The following is an 18,519-nucleotide window of genomic DNA, read 5'->3' as shown; positions in this document are numbered from 1 at the left end:
GAAACAATAGAGACCCGTAGCTACAGCATATGGTGGCGAATAAATGGACTGGTGGCTCACAAAAGGTTTTGGATTAATGAATTTAATGGGCGCCTTTATGCTGATGCTGAATAAGTGATTGCCTAGAAAAATGTTATCCAGATGTTATTCATTTCAACAGCAAATAACCGTGTCTCCCAAAATATTTGCCCAAGAATATTAAATAAGGTCACCATATTTAATAGATAAAAAATAATAAATTACAGCGTTGTGTACATTTAAACTTTTATTGTTTTAAAAAACATGAAAAATAACTTTTACTTCCGTTCTAGCTTCATTTAGAAACTGCCGCTCTCATTCCCTAGCCTTCACCCGAATCCAGTGTCCTCCCTTGATAATCAGGTTGAAGGAGGACTTGTCCAGCTCTATTGGAATGACTGTCTTCTCGCATGGCGACACTTCCATATGCTTGAGCACCTGGTAGATAAGCACCTTTACCTCACAGAGGGCGAATCTGGAAGCTGTAGAAAGACTGATAAAACTAAGATTGATTGTATTTGTATTTATGGTCTTTAAAGATAAAAAATAATATAACAGATATTTACTCGTGACGATCACGACATAAACATACGAACATGTACAGAAAACAAAATCAGAAAGAAAACAGGACATTACGAAATGGACCCAACTCAGCTAATACTAGCTATGAAAACAGCGCTGGTCTTCCGTAGGGGGTAGGGGTTTAAATACATAATGATGTTTTAAAGAAAAGAGATCTACCTACACCTTCACTCACACTTCAAAACCTTGCTTGGGTTCTTTTTGAAATATCATATCGTGCTGGATTTTGTAATCTTTAAATTTGTCATAGATGATACTCTCACTCAAAATCATATAAAGATTCGTAATTTTTTGCTAATGCTAGTCACGGGCAATATTTAGGCAGTCAATAATCAAATCGGGCTATCAAGACGCTCTATCCTTCCGTTATTCTTCACAAAAATGTGTTGTTTTGTAAAACTGCACAGTTTTGACAAAAAGCTCGAAAGGCATGGTGCTTCTGTTCGACTAATACCTACACGTATAAGTACACGTGTCTCTTACCTATACAGTTCCTCGGGCCGCATCCAAAAGGGTTAAAAGAAAAGGGATGAATCGTGTGGCGGTTCTTAGGTGAAAAGCGCTCCGGATCAAACTTCTGGGGCTCAGGGAAGTACTGAGGGTCGAGGTGGAAGGCACCAGTAGGAATCTTTACGCCTTCTCCCTTGCGAATCTGTGGATAACATTAAGAGCAATTCCTAGCTGAGCAACTTTTCAAATCTCGAATTTTTGAAGCTATGTTTCTGTCGCGCTGCGGTGGGCGGGAGCGGGAGCTATCTAAGTGTGAGTGCGCGCACACAGATGCGAGACGCGAGCGCCCGCTCATTGCGCGCCGTTCCATTGACATTGCCGGCGAGCCGGCCGGAATTCATCCTGCGCTGCCCGACACAAGTTGTTTTTGATGTTATCACATAATATTGTTTTTAATTATTATTTTAACGACCAGTTTGGCCTAGTGGGTAATGACCCTGCCTACGAAGCTGATGGTCCCGGGTTCAAATCCTGGTAAGGGCATATATTCGTGTGATGAGCATGGATATTTGTTCCCGAGTCATGGGTGTTTTCTGTGTATTTAAGTATTTATAAATATTTATATATTATATATATCGTTGTCTAAGTACCCTCAACGCAAGCCTTATTGAGCTTACTGTGGTACTTGTCAATTTGAGTAATAATGTCCTATAATATTTATTTATATTGATTATTTATTTATTATATTATACTGTATCTAGTAATTAATTCAGATAAAGACTACAAAAGAGAATGAGGTCCTTGCTTCGGTCGTCGTACCTATCCGTGACAATAAGTTGGGTGTGATCATGGTGTGTTGTGAAATTTTGTAAGTAGGTATGGTTAACCTACAATCTAAATAGTAGTAGTAGTACGATGGGGCTAAACTTGTGCCGTCTTATTGAAGAACGTATCGCAATGACAATCTGGGTAAGGTATGTTGGGATAATGCCGGACAATTTTGGGACCAATTGAGAGAACTCGCGATTTTTTTTTTCTAGATCGTGTCAGTTTCTTGAAGTACGGAGCAAATCGTTAAATAATAACCGTAGATTCAGCCTGAATTTTGGTAATCTTCAATATATAAAGGTTTTAGTTTTGTACACGTGTAAAGATGAAACATACTTTTTTTAGGGTAACGACCCAAGTAGCACGGAACTGCTGTATAATGTGTGTATTTTGCCATCAAGGGATAACATCGGATGGTGAATAAAAGTTGGTTTAAATGGAAAGAGAATAAGGTATCACAAAGAAATAGGTCCGGAGTTTAGCCTTCTCCTACGTATATAAATTGCAGCCAACAATACAAATTTAAAAGTTGTCAGCGAATGTTCTATTTTTCGTATTATTGTATCCGATCTTAACCCTGATACAAACATTTGGTAAAATTGTGGCTCTCAAACTTTGATACTTATGTCATAAGGCAATTTGATAAGTAAACAATGTACTAACAATTGCGATTTTGACGGTAAAATATTGCAATTATATATATAGTTGATATACAATCTTTTTTTGGATAAAATGTAAGGATCGTATGCAAAGAGTAAAGTAATAGAATAAAATATATAGGAAAAGAGAGCCCTCTTGAAGCATTTTAAGGAAACTAATTTCGAAGTGCTATCTCTATTTTGTATCCGAAACTAACTATATATGTGTGCGTTCACATCTACATATGCATCCGTATGTGTAGGTACTTTCGTACTACATAATATTAGGTCTACTTCGGCGGTATACATGTTAGTTTTTTGTTTGATTTCTTGTAACTTTCATAGTTTTTCTGTTTACAAGATATTAAACAAAATACTAACTTGTAAGCCACCCAAGTAGACCTAATGTTATGTAGAAAGGTTTTAAAAATAATGGAATAAAAAATGGAATAAAGAAAACAATACAAAAGAAAACAGAAACATAAGCATAGGTAAACAACATGCGGTCTAATCGCTAAAACGCAAACTCCAGGCAACCTTTGGGCAGCGGAAATTAAAAAAATGACATTGTCAGTAAGTAGGTGTACATTCACATATATTTATTTATTTATTTATTTATTTATTTATTTATTGTTCGGAGAACCAACAGCTATAAATTGTACAATAGTTATATATATAGATAACAAAGAGCCAATTATAGGTTCCCACCGGTAGCAACAGGTTAACAGATAATTGGTGGTTAGCACTAGATTTTTTTTTTTTTTTTTACAACGTGTTACCACTAATATTTTTAAATATTAATACTAAACTTATTATATTATATACTGAACAAAGAAACCAAAACTTATTAGTAATCTTAATACGTTAATCGATACAATAATATGCCAACACATACGACTCGCTCACTCAAGTAATTTGTCTGTTAGAATCCGTCTTATAGTTGTGATGTTGCTATTAAAAACGTCTATATCCCGCTCCTTCGTTAGTTCATTTAGACTTTTACCAGCTCGTAGTAGAAAGCTATTCTTTCTGTAATTACGTGATGAAAAAGGAATTGAGAGGGGAGGGAAGTATCTTTTAGACCTAGATGGAGTATTGAAGGAGAGCTTAGCGAGCAATTCAGGACAATCAATGTTACCATTTAAAATATTAAGTATATAAGTAATATCTGCAATCTGTCGACGTTTATGTAGTGGGATAAGGTGATGTTTTTTACAAATATTCTCATAATTGGAAGAATTATAAGGAGTTTTCATTTTAAAGCAGAGGTATTTTACAAACTTTTTCTGTATACGTTCTATTCTGTTAATGTAAATATTATAACTGGGGCTCCAAATTTGAGACGCATATTCAAGTTTACTTCTGACATATGTACAATAAAGAACTTTTATAGTTTTAATTTGGGTAAAATGTAAAGAACTACGCATTATGAATCCCAAAGTCTTGGTAGCACCAGTTACTATATTATCTATATGAGTATCAAATAAAAGCTTTGAATCATGGGTGACTCCCAGGTCCTTCATACATGACACAGATTTAAGCACATGATCATTTAGCTTGTATGAAGTTGGAATTGAACTTTGTTGTCTAGTGAAGGTCAAAGTAAAGCATTTAGATACATTTAGATCTAATTTATTGGTCTGGCAATATGCAACAAGACGTGTAAGGTCATCTTGTAGAAGAGCAGAGTCATCCAATGAATTAATTTTGGTAAAAATTTTCATGTCGTCAGCGAAACATAGCAATTTGGAAGTGTGGAAACAATCACTGATGTCATTGACAAATATATTGAAAAGCAAAGGCCCCAGCAACGATCCTTGAGGAACGCCACTGGGAACAGTTACCCAGCTAGACACATAGTTGTTAATGACAACAGCTTGCGACCTATTGTCAATATAAGACGTGAACCAGCGCAACAGATCACCGTGAATACCCATATTACTTAACTTGAGGATTAGCAATTTATGGTCAATTTTATCGAACGCTTTACTATAGTCTGTGTAAACTACATCTACTTGACTACCTTCAGACATGACTTTAGTTACATAATCATTAAGGAGTATCAAATTTGAAACGGTAGACTTACATCGCAGGAAACCATGTTGGAAAGGACTAAAATAATTCTTAATTGCCGCATATACTTGAGTATAAACTAGTTTTTCAAGTACTTTAGCAAGTATACAGAGTTTTGAGATTGGCCTATAATTAGTTACTTCCGTTTTTGGGCCTTTCTTATGAACGGGTGTAATGTAGGCTGATTTCCATATGGAAGGGACGTTACATTCAGCAAATGAGCGCTTGAATAGTAGAGATATTGGAATCACAATTGTATTCGCGCAATTAATCAGAAAGAGGGCCGGCATATCATCAGGTCCAGCTGATTTGGACGGATCCAATTTTAACAGTAACTTTATAAGAGCATCTGAGTTAACTTCTATATTACTTATATGTGAGATAGAACCACCTACAGAGTCAACCGGCACCGCTTGATCAATACTAGGCGCAGAAAATGTTGTATAGAAATAGTTAGAGAAAGCCTCACATATATCAGCGGCCGTATTGACCAATCTTTCGTCATACTTTAAACAACTCGGTACACCATGTGAGCTAGAACGCGACTTAATGTAGGACCAAAACTGCTTCGGGTCTCTAACGATATTATTTTCGAGGCGTCGAACATATGTTGCAAAACATGACTGTTCAAGTTTTTTGACCCTGTCCCTTTGAAAATTAAAAGAGATTAAATCTGATATATTACCATATGTACGGAATTTTCTTAGATATTTAGATTTCTCTTTGATAGCTTTTTTTAGCGCGGGCGAATACCACTTAGGAAAACTATCAGTATGACATATTTTACTTGGGATATATTTAAATCGCAGTTTTTTAAATGTGGAATAAAAAAAGCTAACCGACTCCTCTAATGAGCGTCGCGAGAATTCATCCTCCCAATTAATCAAGGTCAACTCGTTGTTAATATTATATATACAAAATAGACTACCTAAATTTTTTCCTTTTGATTTACCGTCGCGTTGGTACTGGATAATAATAAGGGTACGAAAGTGTGATCAAGAAAACAATAAATGTGATAATTAAGTAGGTAAATTGAAGAAAATTTAAAATTTTACCTACACTGCTGTTTTTTAAATGGGTAAAGATCGTATTGTTTCTTTCCGATCTTTACCTGGAAGGGTCAAAATTGGATATTGGTCTACAGCAATCCTAGGTCTGTTTTTGATTGGATTGTTTTATAAATAAACATCTAAAACGAAATTATACATTAACACAATTACAAAAACAAACACATTTTCATCACAATACACAAAATAAATTACAGGGCCTGGACCCGGGTATGTCCTTAAACTACGTCAAAAAGAGAGGTATGGGCACTGTGAATGTCATCTCGCCTTGTGTGGTAGGGCACAGCACAGCGGATGTCATTCCAGATCTAGAGCAGAGCCCAACTGGGGAAGTACCTCCACCTTACAGAAAACCGCAGCCAAATAACACTAGACCCTACTCATAGTGTTGTGTTCCTGCCGGTGAGTAAGGTTGCCAGAGCTCAACGAGGGGCGGGGGGTTAGGGTCGGCAACGCGCATGTAACTTCTCTGGAGTTGCAGGCGTACATAGGCTACGGATACTGCTTACCATCAGGCGGGCCGTATGCTTGTTTGCCACCGACGTAGTATAAAAAAAATGCGAAGATCGGATACACGAAATTTACCTTGCTCTATGTGATTGCGCATAGCACAAGCCCGATATCCCTGAGTGGCGCTGGGACACTGGCAGTCGAGGCAATGAAATGACATCTTACACAATGTTGCCAACATTAAAAAAGAAAGACAAATTAGGGCGAAATGAATTTGCTACGTTCTTCACCCACATCCGGTATTAACCCAACATACCTTAATCGTTGAACTGCCGCATTTCAAAATGGCCCTTATTTAGATATCGGCTAGCCGTAATGTAAATTTGCTATCTAGTGGTTTACTTGTGACGCACAAGTGTGAGCAATGCAAGACAATCAAATTGTTAATGGGTATTTATGATGTTTTAATCAAAATAAGCAGGTTGTACCTATTATCCTACTTAGCTTTGTTTACAGGCCTTTAATAGTAAACATAACTAAACATAAGCACTACATGACCTGCAATGTAAAAAAATACAAAAAAACGGTTTGAAGTGACAGGCCATTACGGGTACATTTTAGAATAGAATAGAATATAAATCTTTATTACGAAACCATGGTACATAATAGTTGTTACATTAAAGAGTGTGAAAACACATGGCACCTTTTTCTTAGAACTACGTGGTATTTTGGTTATATTACGGCGATCGACTGTTGGTTGTTGGTGTATTTTTTCTCATTTTAACCATTAACATGTTATGCCCATCACTATTCCTTCTGTGTACGTATATTTAGAAACTGTCTCCGCCTCTAATTCGTGCGATAAGGACAACTGCAGCTCGGACTAAAATTCACACGCAAAAAACTCAAAAATCGAGGTTTCGCTCTCGACTGTTTCCTCCTCCAAAACGCAATCAATCTTTATGAAATTTTGGAAACTGCAATTTTTGGATATTTTTTGTCATATTTGTATACTGTGCCTATTTTTACAGCCAAGTCAATTGAGCCGTTTTTGCGATTTTCGAGGCGCTGTAACTTTCTTCAAAATAAAATAATCCAAAAAAGCAAAACATAGCGGCACAGATATTGATGATATTAATCTTATTTGAAAAAATCACTGCTCTAGCTTGAAAATCCAGGGAGAAATCAGTCGAGAGCGTTTGTATGGAAAAATCGCAACTAGGAATTCCTCTTAAAAGATAATATTTAAATACTTTTTGTATTACATTTTCGAGTGTGGGAATTGTTTGATCTTAAAAAGACCAAAAAAAATCATGATGGCATTCTCAAAATCTACTTCTTTATCGTATCCTTATGATATAGAAATCCTCATGATTAAGTGGCGACTTTGGACATTATTCATCAATGCTCTTGAAGCTGTTTTCTCTTCTTGGACCCGGTGTATACTAGCCTGTAATGTGGCTTTAGTCTCTGACGTAATTCTGTGCGCTCAACGCGTGTCCATACGTCCACCCCTACGCTTTTTTGCCATGCGACCAGTGATCATAAGGTTTTCCAGATAATCTGAACTAGAGTAGGCAGGTAGACCTATTGAAGATATATCCCTCCATATCTCAACGCATGAAACCACAATCGCTAAAACATCTATTACTTAAGAAGAAAATGGGACTGTGCACGCCTTTAGTAAATACTGTAATAGTAATCAAACAAAGATTATACAATAGGCAAAAGTTTTTAGCCTTTTAAAGACATAATACTATTAGTACACAAATCTGCTTGTTAATATGCTTTGTATTTATTTAATATTAAAATGTCCTTAACCTCTACCTGTCGCGATTGAGTGACATAGCAACTCATCGCTCGGCCTCTCTTTACCAATTGACTTTGACCTATTTAACTCAGATATCTACATAATATGCAACGTTGCTACGTTTCGGTGTATCATTCGTATTTGTTGTAGTCGCTTGGGTGATTACTTTTCGCTTATATTAGGGCAATGGTTTCTTACTATGTAATCTTTAGTAGCTTTATCATTCGGCCTTCCAAGGTTGTAGTCTTTTGTGCACATCCTCTCAATAGCGATTCCTGGTGTCCACATCCTCAATAGTTCTGAAAGATAATTTGATTGTAATTATGATATACACACAAAATCACATACAAGTTTACTAATACAAGTAAGTAAGTAAATATTCTTTATTGTGCACCATACAGTTAAAAATAGACAGAAAATGAAAAAACACGTAAAAGTTAGGTAACAACAGGCGGTCTTATCGCTAAGAAGCGATCTCTTCCAGACAACCTTTGGGTAGCAGGAAACTATGAACTTACAACATTGAACGGGTAGTGCCTATATACATATAATTCAACAAAATGAAGACGCAAACAATATAATACATACTAATAAAATAAATATACATGCATTATATATTATACAATCATAAATAAAGGCAAGTTAAGGCAGCGAAAGGTAATGAGTCTTCAAAAGATTTTTGAAAACGGGAAGGGATTTAGCACGTCTAATGTCTAATGGCAAAGCATTCCACAACCGAACAGCACGAAAAGAAAAAGAGTTGCTATAAAATAGATACAACTTATAGAATAGAATAAAATACAAAATAATTTATTCGTAAGCACATACACAAGAGAAAATTATAAAAACAGAAAAACATAGGAATGAGAAACTGTCATGAAATGGTCTTATGTCAGCATAATGCTGGCGACTTCCAGCGCTGAATTTCCGATGAGATCATCTGGTGAAACAATCACCAAAGGTAATTTAAATGATCAACGAAAAGAAAAATATGTATACAGAAAAACTATGCAACATAGACAAAACAGAAGACAAATAAATATATTATTTATAACAAACCGAAAACTTCCTCAAAATTGTCTACTAAGGCTAACGGCATTGCTTAGTTTGAGAAATAGTGATTCTCTTTAAAAAAAGCACTCTAACTATGTATTTAATTCCTGAGAAAATTCTCGTTGTACATAAATCGAGATTTTTGGTGCGGGAATATAGCCAAAAAATAGGTAAAAACTGTAAAAACCGATACAATTTTAACATCTGCAAACATATTTTGAGCTTACTACCTATTATTATTTATAGTTTGGTAATTATTTTACAACAAACAAAGTTATAAATACACGAAATCATTCCCGCACCAAAAACCCCGATGTATAAGGAACTAGGTATTATGACAATGAATACACTGATAAAACACCTACTACACACATAGACAAACATTAATTACCTACTTACCTGAGACGACCATATCCAAATACGTCATCTCTTGCACAGACGTGTAGTTAAAATTCCCGCCATTCCTCTTCTCATTCTCCATAATCTCTTGCACTAGCTTATCTTGGACCTCTGGGTTAAGAGCCAGCTCATAGACAAGGAAGGTCATGGCCTGGGCAACGCCTTCGAAGCCAGCCACGAAGAAAATGACTGCTTGAGCGATCAGGTCATCATCAGTCCAGACTGGAATGAAAATACTGGCCAGACAAACTTAGCGTTCCCAAGAGGGAACCTAGCTAAGATGACAATCGTACATTGTCAAACGCAAAACGAAAAGTGAAAATGTATCGCGACAACAGATGCTACGAAAAGCCACGTGACTATTTCCATAATATGGAAATATATAATTTATGATTTAATTAGAGTTTTCTGTCAACGACATCTTGGATGGACCCTCTGGCTTTGTCGTCATCAAGTATCTTTATTCTTGTGAATTTCTTAGAGCTACCTATTTTTAAATCTCATTGGTTCGTCATATTATATATTATGCAATTATAACTACCAGTTTTCGTAGTTGCTGCCTTTCCCACGAAAGACTCTTCTGCGGTCGCGAACCCAGCGTCACTGGCTTTGTTATCCTCCTCATGTTTAAGATTTCCTGTAATAAAAGCAGCATTCATTAATTCCGCTACCCAAAGGTTCTCTGGAAGAGATCACATTTTAGCGATATACCGCTATGTTAAATCAATTGTTCCTTTTTTTACAAGCTTTTATTTAGTTTCACCTGGCCAGTTGTGTCTTTAATCAAATCCTGCAAGTAAAATTTGACCAATATCCGGTTTCGCTGAAAATTTGCATACATTTGTGAGTCGGCTGTGACAATGCAATATTATGGTACCATCCAGCTGATCTGATGATGGAGACCAGAGGTAGCCATTTGCCTGTGGAAAGAAAAGTAGAGTCAGTGTTAAAAGCTTGTATTAATAATGTTTTTTTTGGCATTAACTTATTTGAGGTATGCAACAAAAAGTATAGTATATCTATTTATCCATTGAGCCTAATTAGTACAGCGCCGTTAATTGTCCCCAAACGAGTTTAGCCACTGCAAAAAGATTAAGGTGTATTGGCGTCATTTGGTAAACTGCTAATTCTGTAAGTTTAACAAATCTTAAATATTCGTCGATCTTCTTATCTTACCTTTCTTGACCTCCATGAGTAGATGGAGGATATCCGGCCGCATGATGTTGTGTGTTTCCCGCTCTCTCATCGTCTGTGTCACCAGCTGCCTAAAGAAACTCTGAGTCGACGCCGTGAAAATTGTCATTTTCAACCACTACAATGACAAAAAATCATGAATATATTTTAATAACATCTACTTAAAGTAGAAAACTATAGTTAATGAAAGAAAAGTAGAACTACTTTTTAAAGTAGTATAAGATGGCACTAGGTATACTCGTTCGATTTGTAGCTGGCCCCGAACGGCTAATCCTTTGTCTATTGTTAAGTAAAACTGGCATAAAAAATGGGCCAGTCACTTCAATCGGTTATTGAATTACAACTATGGAAATCGCAATAAGATTCAAAATGAACAGATGGAAAAATAATTTGCGATTTCTTGTGTTGTATGGTCCCTCTACGGTTCCTAAGTGCCGGCGAGTCGAACGCAACAGAACCAGTCTAAAATATGTCCTCGAGATGCGTAATAAAGGCGCGTTATTGAAGAGTGCACCTACACTGGTTTTTTGAGCGTTGGACTATCCCGCGCCCAGGTGTCAATTAGAATTTTACGACCCATTTTTGCAGGTAAGTGCCACGTGAGGTTTCACTGAACAATAAACAAAAGATTAGCCGTTCGGGCCAGCTATAGATCGACCGACTATACTTGTACCTACTAATTTCTGCATTGTATTTTTATCTGCGCACGAAAACTGTAATCTTACAACTTCTTATACCATCGAAACGTAACGTTATACTTGCTTGTTGGCAGTCACAAAACAAGAAAAGCATTTTATGCATTGATATTACTAAATAGCACCATCTATTTTTTGTGTCCTCTCAGACAGACATAAATATATCAAAAACTAACAAACAAGAAAAAATGCTGTATCAAATTACTTTGACATAGAACAAGCCGCCTAATTCCTGAGCAGATTAATTGACTATTATTCTCAAGTGCATTGTACAGCCGCCATCAGATATATCGGAGCGGCCGAGGTGTCCAAACATATCTGAACACGCACTCTAACACCTTAACAATAGAGGCGTGTTCAGATATTTGTGAGCGCCTTGGCCGCTCCAATATATCTGATGGCAACTGTGCAAATGTACTGCTACATTTATAAATAAAATATTCATACAAAATCTTTTATTTATTATTATTCTATTAAAAACAAGAAATGGTCCAATCAAAGTTGATCCTAGCCTAAGTTAGTACTTAATAATAAACATAGCTTTTTAATATTTTTTTCCTTTGTTATTAATTATTATCTTACCGATCATTAACGGTATCATAATCACGATGCTATTTAATATTTTTCCGACCCCACATTATAATGCTATCAGTTATTGATGTGAAATATAAGCAAGGTCATGTAGGGTAATAGACACAGTTTATTTTGCTCGGGGCACGAGAATCAGTATGAGTGTTTCCCTAACCCCAATCAAGTGTTTCCGTTCCCCCATGTAACTTACTAACAGTTTAACTACACGTAAAAGACGGTCGGAGACTTATATTAATGTAAGGTGTAATAAAAAAATTATAAACTAAATATACCTATGAATAAAACTAAATCAAAATAAGAATGCAAAATAATTAACCCAAAACAACCCGGTAAAATTGAACACACAATATAAATACTAATTACCTTCATAATTGTAGGGATACACTGAAACCCCATGAACTTGAGCATTTGAACGAAGGTTAACTGTGAAGCCACCTTCCCCATCTTGTAGAATTCTGTTTCGTTGTTCTGCGAGTCCACCTTTAGGCCGAAGGCGCAAGAAGCGATTACATCGTTGGCGTAGCGGTTGCATACGTCTTTAAAGTCAACGTCGGCGTAGTTTTCTGTAGATTTAAAGGACACCTTAATTATTATTTGAATCTTTTGCAAGTAAACCTTCGTATGTTCTGTGGATCGACGCCATTGCTCAAAAGATGACACACTCAGCAAAGTCAACACTTATCCCAACTACAATTATGACAAAAGCGCTATCCCTCATTGTTTTCAATTTCAATTTTATTTATTTATTTCGGACCATATCCATAGTGTTAGTGTACATTCCCTTAATCCTATCTTAGTTAATCCTAGGTAATTCCCTCAATCCTAGGTGCAAGAGGCCGTTGGTACTGTCACGCACGCAACGCATCAGGGAGGCAGTTCTTTTGCGTATCATTGCACCGAAGCAGTCAGTGCGCGCCTCCGTGAACATACCTGACGCGCTGCAAAAACGAGGCAGTCCCAACAGCATCCTGAATCCATTGTTTTACTTAACTGCTGCAGTGTTTCTGGTGCAACATCACAGAAGCGACTAATGGGTAATGTCACTGATAGCGTTTCCTTAATATTGATACGTTGCTGATTTGACACATTGCTGTCACGATTGGTGCTACAATGTTGCACAAAAATGTCCTCCCCCTGTCAAACAAAACTATTAAAATGTTCCCAAAACTTACGTCTAGACGCCTGTATTTCTCTTTTCAGTCTTATGGTCATATTTTCCCCAGCCTCTTCCATGAAAGGTACCATCAACTTTATCTTGGAACTGGTGAAGGCAGGGCTTAGGGTAGAACGCATATCTTTCCATTCCTGACCTAATAGAAGTTTTAAATGGATATTTAATAAAACGTTAACTTGGACAAATAACGAAGAACAGTTTTGAGCAGAAATGTCAAGAAGACACACACACATTATTGGGGTCTAAAATTTGGAAATATCTGGACTAGGTATTTGTGGAGAAGTGTGTTCAACGTTTTTCTGATATGAAAGTGGCTAGTGACGCCAGCATTGAGTTATTGATATACAACCATGGCTTTTTATGCCAATAATAAGTAAGTTAACGGAAACAAATCAGTTTGAGTTCACATATACGGACTTTATTCGTTGAGTTGGAAGCTAGTGTCTCAGACAGATAAAGTAATGTATATACCTACGTCGTGGCCAGATCATAAATTCTGAGCATTTCGTGAAATGCCACTTTAAATTGATCACTTTATGAATGGGTTAGATTTGACTTTTTCATGATGTGGCCATTGGCTAACCACTGGCTAACCGAACATATCATGATCAATTCTAAGATCTAATCACGAAATTTACACGGATACTAGGTGGAGTTCTCTAACCACACCATAGAGTGATCTAATAACACCACATTTTTGCGTCAAGGGTTTAAAAATTTTCAAACCTTTCAGTGCAAACAGATTCCTCCCGAACAAAGGATCAATGCTCTTGTCAACAACGACGGCGTGGTCGAGGAAGTACTCGAAGTCTTTCACTGTGATTCGCTTCACCAGCTCGAGGTCTCGGAGAAACACCATAGGTCTCACAAACTCAACGTGGCCCACGAATCTACAAGTAATGCAAGAAAAAAATCATATAGTTTGCAAAAATGTTATTTTTGATACAAGCTTTTATTGCTGACGGTACTTTTATTTCAACAGGCTAATAATACTCTTCGAGACAATTCTAACAATCCCAAATACAGTTCGGTTATGTTATTTACAGTATATATGGTGCTATACTTTACCGCACTGGTGCGAAAATTAGCATATTACGTTACTGTGTCGAACATTTAAAGGGCCATATGTACTGTAAAACGTTGTACGATACATGTGCGAATAGGTAATTCGCAACTCGTGTCGATTTAAAACACTCCCTTCGGTCGTGTTTTAATTTATCGCCACTCATTTCGAATTTCCAACTTGTATCGCAATGTACTATTATCATTATCACAGAGTTCCCATGTTCATATGATCAGCTCGATGGTGCCATAATATTGCATTGTCACCCAACTTACTTATGCTTAGTTGCAAGAGTTGCAAGATTTGACCCGAAAATACATCAAGTTAAATAAAATTATTCTTCTTTGGGTATTATTAATATTATGATCTCCTGTTCCGTAGGCAAGGTCATTGCTGTCTGGGCAGGGAAGCAGTAACGTAAGTGGATTTAAATTAGGCCTATCTTGATTCTGGGTAGGTCTATACTTGCCACGATACCAACTGGCGACTAAGGTCATAATGCCGTCTCTTTCTCTCTTGGTTGATCTTAAAAAGGGTAAAGGAGATAGAGTTAAGACCTCAGTCGCCACTTAATTTTGCGGCAAGTATAGGTAGTCTAGTGAGAAAATAAATTGCTATTGTCGGTTATCACTTTAAGCTTTGATATCAGAAGGTTAACGCCTCCATAATCCATACTGTTAATAAAAACAATACTAATGTACATATTGTATGAGAAGGTATTTTATTTTAACACTAGACACCGAAATCTTTGGTTCGAGCAGGAGTTTAAAATTAGCAATTTCCGATTTGTAAGCAGAGGGCCTACCGCGAACACCGAAGTTCATCTTTCTCTTTTACTCCAATTATGGCGTAATTAGAGGGGCATAGAAAGATGCCCGCAATTTCCTAACTTCGGTGGTCGTAATAGGCCCTCTGCTCTCACTACCGTTAGACTATCAACGTTTCGCGAACGTTAACACTTAGGCGTATTCTTATTGTAATAAGAGGTTATGAATTTGGTCATGTCCAAAGTAACGTTTCTGGTTGAAGAAATTACACTTTTGACACCGACTAATCATATTCATAACAAATCGAGATTCTCTTTTAAGTACTAATTAAGTATGTACTAGTTACATGAGATTTAAACTTCGTGCGAAATAAAATGGACACTTATATTAATATTGCGTTGATAAAGAAAATGAGAGACGTTAACTCCAATTAATTCGCTTAATCCGCTCCATGATTTTTTAGTATGTTAATTGACACAATGAAAAACTAGGTTTATAGATTTTCCTTTGTTTTTTTAAAATTTACAATACAAAATTTTTTTTTTTTTAAAACGAATCCTAAACCTAAAATATGGTATGCTGAAGCGATCGACATTAAAATCAAAGTGGTTTGTTAAGATGTAGTTAGTGAAAACCGCTTTCTTCCGTAATGGAAATTTCATAGAAAAAGTACCATTATTTGGTTAGGATCGCAAAGCTATTCTTCCCTCTTAAACTTTGGTATTAGGTACTTACCTCTCTCCAGGGAAGCTATCATAAATTCTCTTGGCGTTCTCAAAGAAATGCTCCCTACGAAAGAACACTCTTGCCATGTCTCCCAGCAGGGGTATTGGGGGTAAATGCTTGACGCCATATTTGCTAAATCTGGAGTAGGACTGGCGGCAGTATAGCAGCACTGCTGCTATGATGGCTACGAGCCAGATTAGGATTATCATCTAGAATAAAGATCAAGATATTATAATTTAGATAAAATAAGTATTTAGTAAAAAAAAAGTATTTATGAGGGTTTCTTAAAAAAATGCGACTTTCATAAATTTTGTGTTTTTTCTACTCAGAATCTCTTCCGTTCCTAATGAGGAAAGAAAATGTACCAGGGTTTTTTCCTATTGTGTTACCATTTCCCCATATACTTTATATGGCGGTAACAAAAAGGAAAGTTTGAAAGTTTGAAATTTTGGAACACTTTTTTCTCCTATAAGAATGAGAAGGGCTCGCAATCCTGACTAGAAATAACACAACAGTGGCAAAAAAGGTTACATAAAAAAAAGTTGCAAAAAAAAAGAAACGCTCTTACTTACAAGATTTCATCTCTGACTGTACTTTTACTTTCAACAGGCAACGAAGTAATAGTAATTCGAGACTATTCTCATCCCTTACTATGAGTAGGTACGCTAATTCTCATCCCTTACAATGAGTACGCTAATTCTCATCCCTTACTATGAGTACGCTAATTATCATCCCTTACTATGAGTACGCTAATTCTCATCCCTTACTATGAGTACGCTAATTATCATCCCTTACTATGAGTACGCTAATTCTCATCCCTTACTATCAGTACGCTAATTCTCATCCCTTACTATGAGTACGCTATGCGATACGCCCTTATTTTTTCTGCTATGGTTCCTCTCAGGCTTCCCTTTATATACTCATTCCTTATCCTTTTCATTTTTGTCACGTCACACATCCATCTTATCATCTCATCATCGCTACACAACAACATTTAACTGCCCATTCCGATCAATAGTGATGTGTTAATAGATTCATCTCAGTCACGGAATTAACATAAATCATAATATATGAACATTCTCAATTAAGTACTATAAACTGGGGTTACTTTGAACCGCGGGGAAATATTGATAACCTATTTTTGAAAAAGAGGGACTAGATTTTTGATCGCAAGCTTAAAATTGTATGAATTATATTAAGTTAATTTACGAAAGTTACATTGTTTGTGTCGTGTTAGTGTATACCTATACTATAACTAAGACTACCTACACACCTAACTACTACTAAGTATATCTAGTTATAATAGTAGTATAAGTTATAGTATTTTGTTTTTGAAATTGTGAAACTGTAAAAGATAGCTGTAAGATTTGTAAAATAAATAAATAATAATAATAAATAAAATCGTCCGGTTTGCAACCTTAACAGAATTACCTGATGAAATCGTTCAGAAAACAATTCCTCGTAGTTTAAAAATCGATAGTCAATGGTTCCCCGCTATTCAATCAAACCCCAGTTTACCGGTACTTAAATTTGTTCACTTGTTAGTAATAATAATAACTTTAATAATAACAGTTTGTTTACAGAGTAAACACAGCTGGACTTACCCTGTTTTTTGTTGTTATTGGTCAATTAACTAATATGGTCACTTATTTTCGTTAGTCAAGAGATAATATCCTAAAATTGGTCAATTAAACCGTTTCCGTTTTGCACAATGTATATACAATTATATACGAGAAAAACATTAAAAACACCCGGTCACTTCTCCCTTCGCTGGTCGACTAGGTGTATTGGTCATATTGCGCGTCAAGTGGCGTCGTAGAATAGATTAAAGTTATTAACAGAAGTACTATTATTTATTCTGTGACATAGGACTCAAGGAGCCCGATTCGGATTTAATAATTTGTTTATTAGTTTGATCTAGTTTTGATACGACCTAAATACTTAATGGCGCAGCTACCCAAAATGAGTCTTGGTCTCCGCCATGACTATATGCCATTTGTCTTCGATTCTGCCGAGTCTAAAACTGACCTCTTCTCTTCTCACAGGGCCTCACACAAGTATTCGCCTTTCTGCCACCAGTACCCCTAGTGTAAATAAATTCGATTTTGAAACGTGACGAACGCGTTTGCGTTAAGTGTCATTTTGTATAGGATTTTGAATTTCCAAAACGTCCCGCTTGGCGCGCTCTTTCTAAATCCAATACAAAATGAGACTAAACGCAAACGCGTACTGTCACGTTTCAAAATCGAATTTATTTACACTAGGGGTACAGGAGCTTTTCTACTTTAAGTGAGATAGTATTCAAGCCTCGCATCCGTACATGAGTATCGGCCGTATGACCGCTTTAAGTATTTTATATGCGTATTTTTGTGTTTTTACTCAGGAGTTTGGACACTAACACTTTATGAAGGACAACAGTACATCGCAAGGTGTTCTGGACACGGATGTCAATTTCTGCTCCCAGAGTATTGGTGTTAGTGACGGTGCAGCCTAAGTATCTAAATTTGGCCACCCCTTTATATATGTTATCTCCAACATGAAGATCTTCTCTTTTGACGCGCGTTATTAAAGCGTTTCATGTGGAGATACTTTTCATGGCTGATACTTGCTGATACTAAGGCCCACCTTTTTGGGCTCAGTTTCCAGGACTGCAGTGGACTCGGCAATATCTTATTTTGTTTCTCCAAGCAAGACCTAAATAATGCGTGCAAAATTAAGTGAAAGTCGGGCGTGTGATGCGTGTCAATTACCAAGACGATCGTCAAGGTATATCAAAAGCAGTTGAAAACCATAATAACTTATTAAATCTGAATCAGGCGCCAGATCTATGAACCTCAGGATGATGGACAAAAACAAGCCTTAATTGATAATGCCCTAAACTTCAAGAGAACTTCTAAAATTTGAGGGACCGACGACACAGTCAGTTATTTAACTACTGAAA

At 36.4% G+C, this 18,519-nt stretch overlaps 1 protein-coding gene across 1 annotated transcript in view; it reads right to left on the bottom strand.

Annotated features, from left to right (window-relative positions):
- Positions 1-247: 247 nt before the first annotated feature.
- LOC133521732 (uncharacterized) overlaps positions 248-18,519 on the bottom strand; it is a 33,516-nt gene continuing 15,244 nt past the window's right edge. Inside the window, exons 13-22 of the mRNA XM_061856799.1 lie at positions 15,588-15,787; positions 13,749-13,912; positions 13,021-13,158; positions 12,212-12,411; positions 10,545-10,680; positions 9,910-10,005; positions 9,369-9,590; positions 8,115-8,215; positions 1,084-1,252; positions 248-500 (exon numbers count right to left, since the gene is read on the bottom strand). Coding sequence (XP_061712783.1) covers positions 334-500; positions 1,084-1,252; positions 8,115-8,215; positions 9,369-9,590; positions 9,910-10,005; positions 10,545-10,680; positions 12,212-12,411; positions 13,021-13,158; positions 13,749-13,912; positions 15,588-15,787 — 1,593 coding nt within the window. The 3' untranslated portion in view covers positions 248-333. The remainder of the gene's footprint in view (positions 501-1,083; positions 1,253-8,114; positions 8,216-9,368; positions 9,591-9,909; positions 10,006-10,544; positions 10,681-12,211; positions 12,412-13,020; positions 13,159-13,748; positions 13,913-15,587; positions 15,788-18,519) is intronic.

The sequence above is a fragment of the Cydia pomonella genome, chromosome 10 (genome assembly GCF_033807575.1).
Source record: "Cydia pomonella isolate Wapato2018A chromosome 10, ilCydPomo1, whole genome shotgun sequence".
Lineage (NCBI taxonomy): Eukaryota > Metazoa > Arthropoda > Insecta > Lepidoptera > Tortricidae > Cydia > Cydia pomonella.
Note: the sequence above shows the minus strand (reverse complement) of the source record. Positions and strands in the feature narration are given on the sequence as shown.